General features: G+C 44.7%; 1 protein-coding gene across 2 annotated transcripts in view; it reads left to right on the top strand.

Moving 5' to 3' along the window:
- Positions 1-6868, top strand: part of GATA3 (GATA binding protein 3) — a 20826-nt gene extending 13958 nt beyond the window's left edge. For both annotated transcript variants that reach the window (XM_011974903.1, XM_011974902.1), the window contains exons 5-6: positions 1432-1557; positions 5707-6868. In XM_011974903.1, the coding sequence (XP_011830293.1) occupies positions 1432-1557; positions 5707-5991 (411 nt within the window). In that variant the 3' untranslated portion in view covers positions 5992-6868. The remainder of the gene's footprint in view (positions 1-1431; positions 1558-5706) is intronic.
- Positions 6869-8395: the final 1527 nt, after the last annotated feature.

Genomic DNA, 8395 nt, shown 5'->3' with positions numbered 1-8395 from the left:
AAAAAAAAAAAAAAAAAAAAAAAGAAGTGACTCAACTCCATTTTCTTCCAACGGTTTTTTTCATTTTTTTTTTTAAAGCATGAACAGAGAATAGTCACTTGATCAGTTTAAATATGTCAAAAAGTGAAAGAAAAATCTCTCTTTTAAAGGAAATTAGGGCGGTAACACAACCAAGGAATTAAAATTCAAGTTGAGGCTGACCTTTGACCTGCAACTATGCTACTCCGTGAACAGCAAATAGGAAATGCCTGATTTCACGAAGGTGAACTGGTATCAGAGGAGGCAAGGGATCCAGAGTTCCTGACGAGTGGCAACATTCCTTGGTCTTTTGAGTTTGTTTGATTGGTGAATCAAATTTAGGTGACAGCCACCTAAAGAGAGTGAGGGTGGCTGTCTCATGAATGGGAAGTGACCAAGCTTGAAAGCACAGGCTGTGGTGGCTCACGCCTGTAATCCCAGCACTTTGGGAGGCCGAGGCAGGCGGATCACTTGAGGTCAGGAGTTTAAGAGCAGCCTGGCCAACATAGTAAAACCCTATCTCTACTAAAAATAGAAAAATTAGCCGGGCGAGGTGGCAGGTGCCTATAAATTGCAGCTTCTAGGGAGGCTGAGGCAGGAGAATTGCTTCAACCCGTGAGGCAGAGGTTGCAGTGAGCTGAGATCACACCACTGCACTCCAGCCTGGGTGACAGAGTGGGACTCTTGTCTCGAAAAGAGAAAACAAGAAAGTGCAGGCTGTATAAATTTAGGAGGTCTTGTCGACTTAGGATGTCCTACTCGGCGCTTCCTGAGGTGTGTCACCCATGTGTGCATGCCACTCACTTGCACAGACATTCTTTGCAGAATTTGCTGTTGTGTTAGCAGGCTGTTCTCTTGATAACTCAGCATTTCTTTGTTTGGGATCCAGAGTGTTTCTGGTGCTTGACTTTGTGCTTCCTTTGCTGTGAGTGCCTCCTGATGACCGGAGCCTATTTGAGGATGGATATTCTTGGGAGTTGAGTTTGAAAACGACCTCTTGTGGCCCTGGACTTGGTGAAAAACGCAACTGAAAGCCCAGTTCCAAAATTGGCTGGCTAATTCAAAATTAACCACCCATAAAAATTAACCCTCTGGTGTACTTTGTGGGAGGAGGGTAAGAGGCTAAGACTGCCAGGGAGGAGGCCCTGGCTTCCTGCTCCTACCGGAGAGTGGTGGGTGAAATTCTGGCCACGTTACTGCAATCCTGACATGCTCCAGTGTAGTGGTGACATTTTTCTTCTCGAGGCAGCTTTTGGGGATCTGTGTCACTTTCATGTGGGCCACTTGCTAGTTTTGATTTCAGTGACAATTTCTTCCTTCCTTTTGTTTTTTTTTTTAAGCCTGTCTTCATAGCGATGACAACACATTTACCATTTGTTTTGATTTCACCCTCTCCTCTCTCCCCACTCTCAGTCTGCAGCCAGGAGAGCAGGGACGTCCTGTGCGAACTGTCAGACCACCACGACCACACTCTGGAGGAGGAACGCCAATGGCGACCCTGTCTGCAATGCCTGTGGGCTCTACTACAAGCTGCACAATGTAAGTGGACTGGGACCAGCAAGAACGGGGCTCCCTTCCTGGTGGTGACCGGCAAACAGCGTCACCACCGGCCTCTCCATGTGCATCGCCCACCGCGGGGGCAGATCGCAGGCTCCAGATAATCGATGCAATAGGACCTAGCTTGGAAAACTACTTTGTCTAGCATAGCCTTGCTGAGGCTGAGGGGGTTTACAGCCTGGCAGCCACACAACCCCCTTGGTGTGCATTGGACACTCCACGTACCATGCAGCAATGCAGCAGTCTGATGTGCTGGCTGGGCCTGTCTGGTTTATAACGAAAAAAAAAAATCTTCCTTTTGGAAAACAAAAAAAGCCACTGGTCCTAGGTTGTTGTTTCCTGACATTTTAAACTTTTTACAGAAAGAGAGAGTGAAAGAGAAAGGTAAATAGAATTGTAATGAGTGGCAGGGACTCTGGAAACCAAGAGGATCCATTCAGTTACTGAGAGGTAAAAATCTTGGCTAAATCTGTGCTATGAATTTGAAATGGATTCTCTGTATAAAAGACATGGAACAAATGTCTGAGAGATTTCGTCTGATGTGTTTGTCCGAACCAACTTTTACGTGCAGAGAGCTAGCTCTTCAGGAAGGTGGCTCACCTGGGAGAAGTTACCATACCAGGGAAAAGAAACTGTCATTTTCTCCTTTTATGTCATGTTAGCAGAATGGTAATTGCCAGTCACCTGAGTTTAGCTGTGTCATTTCTAATCTTTCCATTTGGGGTCCTCTCATTTCGTAATATGTCTCAATCTTAAAAAAATTTTTTTCAGGTTTTTTTTTCCTTTTTTCTGAAACCATTCTGGCTCATGATCCTAGTGAGGCTTCAAGTTTACATTAATTCCAAAGACAAAAATGGTCATTTTGGTCTCTCCCTGTCTTGTTCTCTCTCTCCTTCCTTTTTAGCTCTTTCTGATTCTCCTAAATTCCCTTGGCCAACCTGACTTTGGCAAAGTCCGGGGCTGAACGGGGAGGAGACAGGGACGTTTGCTTGCGGCGGTTCTGGCAATGAACTCATATTACTCAGGAATACCTGGGAATTGGGGAGGAAGCTTTTCTGGTTGGATATTTTGAGTCATAGAGAACTTCTTAGGGTGACCCCAGCACCCTGCTTCTTTTTCACTTCTTGGGAACAAGTTGTTGTGATTCTGAGGAGCTCTATACACTCATTTCCCTGCCTGTGCCATCTCTCTCGCTGTGGTCCCGGTCCAGTGAATGAAACCAGAGTCTTACTACGATCCCTTATTCTCCCTTAGGTCCTGGGACTGTGGTCCATATACATTTATCAGCAATTAAATCCAAGTTCTGTTTTCACTTTGGGGAATTTACTTGCTGACTGCAGTAGAGAGAGAGATTCATGATTCAAATCTGGAAGACTTGGGCTTGTAAGCTATTAGGCTATTAGCATTAGGGTTTATTAGCTATCCAGTCATCAGCACTGCCTATGAACTTATTTCTGGGCTGTAATTGATGGATTTCAAAGAATTTTCCTGTTACTTGATTACATTTGAGCCTGAGATAGTCCCATGATGTAGACAGGGCAGAAATTATTTTTATTTCGGTTTTACTTGAAGGAATTATGACTCAGAAAAGCAAGTCGCTTGCACAAGGTAACGTGGCTGAGAAAGTAGAAGAGTCGGGGCCCATTTCAGAGTCAGGAGGCTTTCCTAGGAGGTTGGCAGTGTCAGAACTAAGAGGAGAACCAGGGGAAAGGGGTTGCTGTCTTTTTTTAGAGTACAACAACATTGTAACGAATTGTGTATGTATATTTCATCCCTATATCCGTGAAAGTATAGGAATTACAGGAGATTAGTTATATACTTTTTTGAATAGTTAGCTGGGATGAGATACGATCGCACTTGTGTCTGACCATATACATATATATATGTAATATATTTCTGAAGAATATGAATTTCTCAAATCAAAGAAAAGCTGACAAATCCTCTCCATGCCTCACTTCTACCTCCTCAGTCTTAATGAGCTTGGTCTTCATGACTGGGCTTGGGTGAGTGGGAGATAGACACTTCCTCATCCTCAACAGTGGTTTTTCTGTCTTCTCTGGTTTACCAGGAATTCGTAAAAGGAGGGGATTGATGTGTATTGAACAGTAACAGATAATAATCTATTAACGTTGTCATCGCGTTGCGTTTTGCTCTGCCCTTCCAGACATCTGTACATGGACGCCATAAGCTCTTTCTTCTTATCTAGGTGTTGAGATAACTGCCTACCTCGGTATCAGCATCTCTCAGTGGTGTTGTGACTGGTTATCTGGGGTTGTGTGGCTACTGGTGTAACTAGATATTATATTTAGATACCCGGCTATGTATAGCTAGATGTCGGCATCCAGAGCTGTGTATCTGAACATTATCTTGGTGAAGATTTGATGTGGGAGTAGATTCCTGTCATCTCTGTAGGCTGCATCTTTATCTTGATGAAAACTTTGAAGAAGGAACCCGGAGATGTTCCTCTGGCAGTGACCTTTCTGGGCTCTCCTGCCGTCGGTCACATTGGCTTCCCGAGTATGGGGGAAATAAGGTCTCAGCTGCAGTGTGGGGCTTTGTCTCTTTCTCCAGGTGACCTCTCCCAGCTCAGCTTCGGGAAGCTGGGTGTTGGCTGCTCTCAGCACGTTGGCCATTTGAATTCTCCCTTTCTCAGGTGTGATTTTCTGGCTTTGGGAATAGACAGGTAAAACCCAGAGCCAAGGGTTCTCCACCCTTGAGAACTGTGGTGGAAGGCGATGCTTTCATCCCGGGAAGTCAGGAACGGCCAGGACACCGACATTCACTCCTTGAGTCTGTTTGCCACCCTCCCCTGGGAACGTGGCCAGATGTGGAGTTTGCTCTTCCGGGCAGATGTCTGCTGTCGGGGTTAATCTGCTTCTGCCTCCCTGTGGGGAGTAGCTTCTGTTTACTTTGTAAAGTTTCCTTTCTTGATTCTGGGCCCCCAAAGCAAGTGTATTTTTAAAAGGCAAATGAGGTTTATCAAGAAGAGAGAAATGGTAGCTGTCTCCGAGATTGAAGTCTCTTGATCTTCCGAGTAGGGTCTGGTCTCTGTCTCTTTACTCTAGCACATTCTTGGTCTTTCCTTTTTAAGATGAGTGCCCTTTTGTGCTTTGCACCCCATAGGTGGTTATGAAATACTTGTTGATTTGTTGGTTGGCTGTTTGTCTGGTTAGAAGTGGAGAGTCAGAGCTAGGTGGAAATAGCATTTGCAGCCACTGCAGCTGCTGCTGGAGTGACAGAGGCAAGAGATCAGCTTTTGGCCAGGTGCGGTGGCTCACGCCTGTAATCCCAGCATTTGGGAGGCCGAGCTGGGTGGATCACAATGTCAGGAGTTCGAGACCAGCCTGCCCAATATGGTGAAACCCCATCTCTACTAAATATACAAAAATTAGCCAGGCGTGGTGTCGGGCGCCTCCAGTCCCAGCTACTCAGGAGACTGAGGCAGGAGAATGGCGTGAACCCAGGAGACAGAGGTTGCAGTGAGCCGAGATCGCACCACTGCACTCCAGCCTAGACAATAGAGTGAGACTTCGTCTCAAAAAAAAAAAAAAAAAAAAAAAAAAGAGATCACCTTTAAGAAAGGCATGGTTTCATAAAATACAACCGTGCTACATATAAATTCTGGGGAAAGATTTTATGACCTCTCAAAGGCCAGGTAGAAAAGAGGCAACCACAAGTTATTCAGTAGAGCGGTAGAGTCCTCATTTCTTCAAGGCAGACGGCCTTAACCACCTAGAGGCTGATGACCTGGGGAGTGCTGTTCAAGTTCTGAAGCAGATTTGTCAGAGTAGACACGATGGTATTTCCCTCTTGAAGATTCTTCACCACCTCGATTCTTATGAAATAGTCTAAGGAAATTCTAAAGAAATAAGGCAAGTGAACTCCATTTTCGTTACCAGAGAAATACAATCGTATTAGATGGGTCTCTCATCTGGTAACTGTATGTATTTGAGTTCTTCAGTCCCTGGGAAAGAGACAGGAGCAAGTGGGATAGAGGAAGGGGCCGGCTGAAATGGAAACGGATCCCTGATCCGGGGCGGCCGGTGGAACCCTTGTTGGTGTGGGAGAGCCTGTGCATTTCAGAGGCAGCCAAAAAGTAAAAAAAAAAAAAAAAAATTGATCTTTGTTTAGATTAACAGACCCCTGACCATGAAGAAGGAAGGCATCCAGACCAGAAACCGAAAAATGTCTAGCAAATCCAAAAAGTGCAAAAAAGTGCATGACTCACTGGAGGACTTCCCCAAGAACAGCTCGTTTAACCCGGCCGCCCTCTCCAGACACATGTCCTCCCTGAGCCACATCTCGCCCTTCAGCCACTCCAGCCACATGCTGACCACGCCCACGCCGATGCACCCGCCATCCAGCCTGTCCTTTGGACCGCATCACCCCTCCAGCATGGTCACTGCCATGGGTTAGAGCCCTGCTCGAGGCTGGCAGGGCCCCCAGCGAGCGTCCCTGCAGCCCCCTTCGACGTGCATTTTTGCAGGAGCAGCATCATGAAGCCTAAACGCGATGGATATATGTTTTTGAAGGCAGAAAGCAAAATTATGTTTGCCACTTTGCAAAGGAGCTCACTGTGGTGTCTGTGTTCCAACCACTGAATCTGGACCCCATCTGTGAATAAGCCATTCTGACTCATATCCCCTATTTAACAGGGTCTCTAGTGCTGTGAAAAAAAAAAATGCTGAACATTGCATATAACTTATATTGTAAGAAATACTGTACAATGACTTTATTGCATCTGGGTAGCTGTAAGGCATAAAGGATGCCAAGAAGTTTAAGGAATATGGGAGAAATAGAATGTGGAAATTAAGAAGAAAATAGGTCTGATATTCAAAAGGACAAACTGCCAGTTTTGTTTCCTTTCACTGGCCACAGTTGTTTGATGCATTAAAAGAAAAAAAAAAAAACGAAAAAAGAAAAAAGAAAAAAAAAAAGAAAAAAGTGTAGGCGAATCATTCGTTCAAAGCTGTTGGCCTCTGCAAAGGAAATACCAGTTCCGGGCAATCCGTGTTACCGTTCACCAGTTGCCATTGAGGGTTTCAGAGAGCCTTTTACCAGGCCTACATGCTTTGTGAACAAGTCCCTGTAATTGTTGTTTGTATGTATAATTCAAAGCACCAAAATAAGAAAAGATGTAGATTTATTTCATCATATTATACAGACCGAATTGTTGTATAAATTTATTTACTGCTAGTCTTAAGAACTGCTTTCTTTCCTTTGTTTGTTTCAATATTTTCCTTCTCTCTCAATTTTTGGTTGAATAAACTAGATTACATTCAGTTGGCCTAAGGTGGTTGTGCTCGGAGGGTTTCTTGTTTCTCTTCCATTTTGTTTTTGGATGATATTTATTAAATAGCTTCTAAGAGTCTGGCAGCATCTATCTTGTCCCTATTCCTGCAGCCTGTGCTGAGGGTAGCAGTGTATGAGCTAGCAACGTGCATGTCAGCGACCCCGGCCCGACAGGCCATGTCCTGCAAGCGGCCCGGCTGCCTCTTCACCCTGTTGTGTTCTGTGTTAGTGATCACTGCCTTTAATACAGTCTGTTGGAATACTATTATAAGCATAATAATAAAGTTAAAATATTTTAAAACTACAAAATGACATCGTATCCACGTGGTGGCCAAGCTCTTCTAGAATAATCTGGTAGCTCTAGCTCATTTCAGAGAAAGGAGTTAAAAGAGACAACAACCAGACATGTGAAGTTATTCACTAGGAGCCGATGCTAACCCCAGAGGGTCAACGTCTATTTTGGGGGAAACTGGGAGTATTTGGAGTTCTACATGCGGCCCGGAGGAATTTATCCTGGGGCTGGGGTGACATCTGGGGTCCCCTAGTGAGCGGCAGTGTGTCTTCCTGCTCACCTCCTGCCCATCGGAGGAAGACTGGGAAGATTTTATGCTGAGATTCCCAGGCGCAAACTGCAGCTGACGGGTTCCTCGAGGTTCTCTTTGAGATGGAAACGAGCCGGCTGCGCTTATGTTCATTTCTGTTTTGCTTTTCTACTGTTGAGTGAATAACACCACAGTGAAGGGATTATTGGAATGTTTTCGAAACACTAAATAACCATTTTGTAACTTCTGCTGTATAGTTTTCTTTTCCTGTGGAGGGAGTGTGTAACTATAGCACACGTTTAAAAGAAATCTGTTAATTGCCTCTGCGCTATCTTGGCAAATATTTTAAACCTAAAGCTAAATGTTGAAGTAAAGGTGTAGCGCATTACTGAGATGCAAATGGAGCTCTCTCTGGCTCCTAATTAATGACCTACAACTCGAATGTTGTTTCCAATTACTTTTGAAACACCGAAGGAAAGAATCACTGCTGGCCGTGGTTAACTTGGGAGGTTTTGTCACGTAGTTCCAATGTCTTCAGGTTTGCCACCGCTTTGCTTCATGAACAGATTTGAGTTAATGCCCTTTCACCTTAAGAACAGGGAGTTCAAATTCTTGACATTCTTAGGGCTGGACAAGGGGCGGGGGACACGTGGAAAAATCCCAAACTCAGTATCTCAGCTACGTTTTGTTTTAGGTACATTTCATCCCATTCCTTCTTCAAAGAAATGTCATTTCATTGTTGTGGGCATGGATTGAACCTTCTAAGATGTTTCTAGCAGATGATGCAACAGCTGTGAAATATAAATATCTATATATATAATAACAGTGATTCAGATCCTTTTTGTTTGTTTGTTTTCTTTTTTGAGACGGAGTCTAGTTCTGTCGCCCAGGCTGGAGTGCAGGGGCGCAATCTCGGCTCACTGCAACCTCCGCCTCCCAGGTTCAAGCGATTCTCCTGCCTCAGCCTCCCGAGTAGCTGGGACAAC

The sequence above is a fragment of the Mandrillus leucophaeus genome, unplaced genomic scaffold, assembly GCF_000951045.1.
Source record: "Mandrillus leucophaeus isolate KB7577 unplaced genomic scaffold, Mleu.le_1.0 Scaffold15, whole genome shotgun sequence".
Lineage (NCBI taxonomy): Eukaryota > Metazoa > Chordata > Mammalia > Primates > Cercopithecidae > Mandrillus > Mandrillus leucophaeus.
This window is presented reverse-complemented; position numbering and strand designations above follow the sequence as displayed.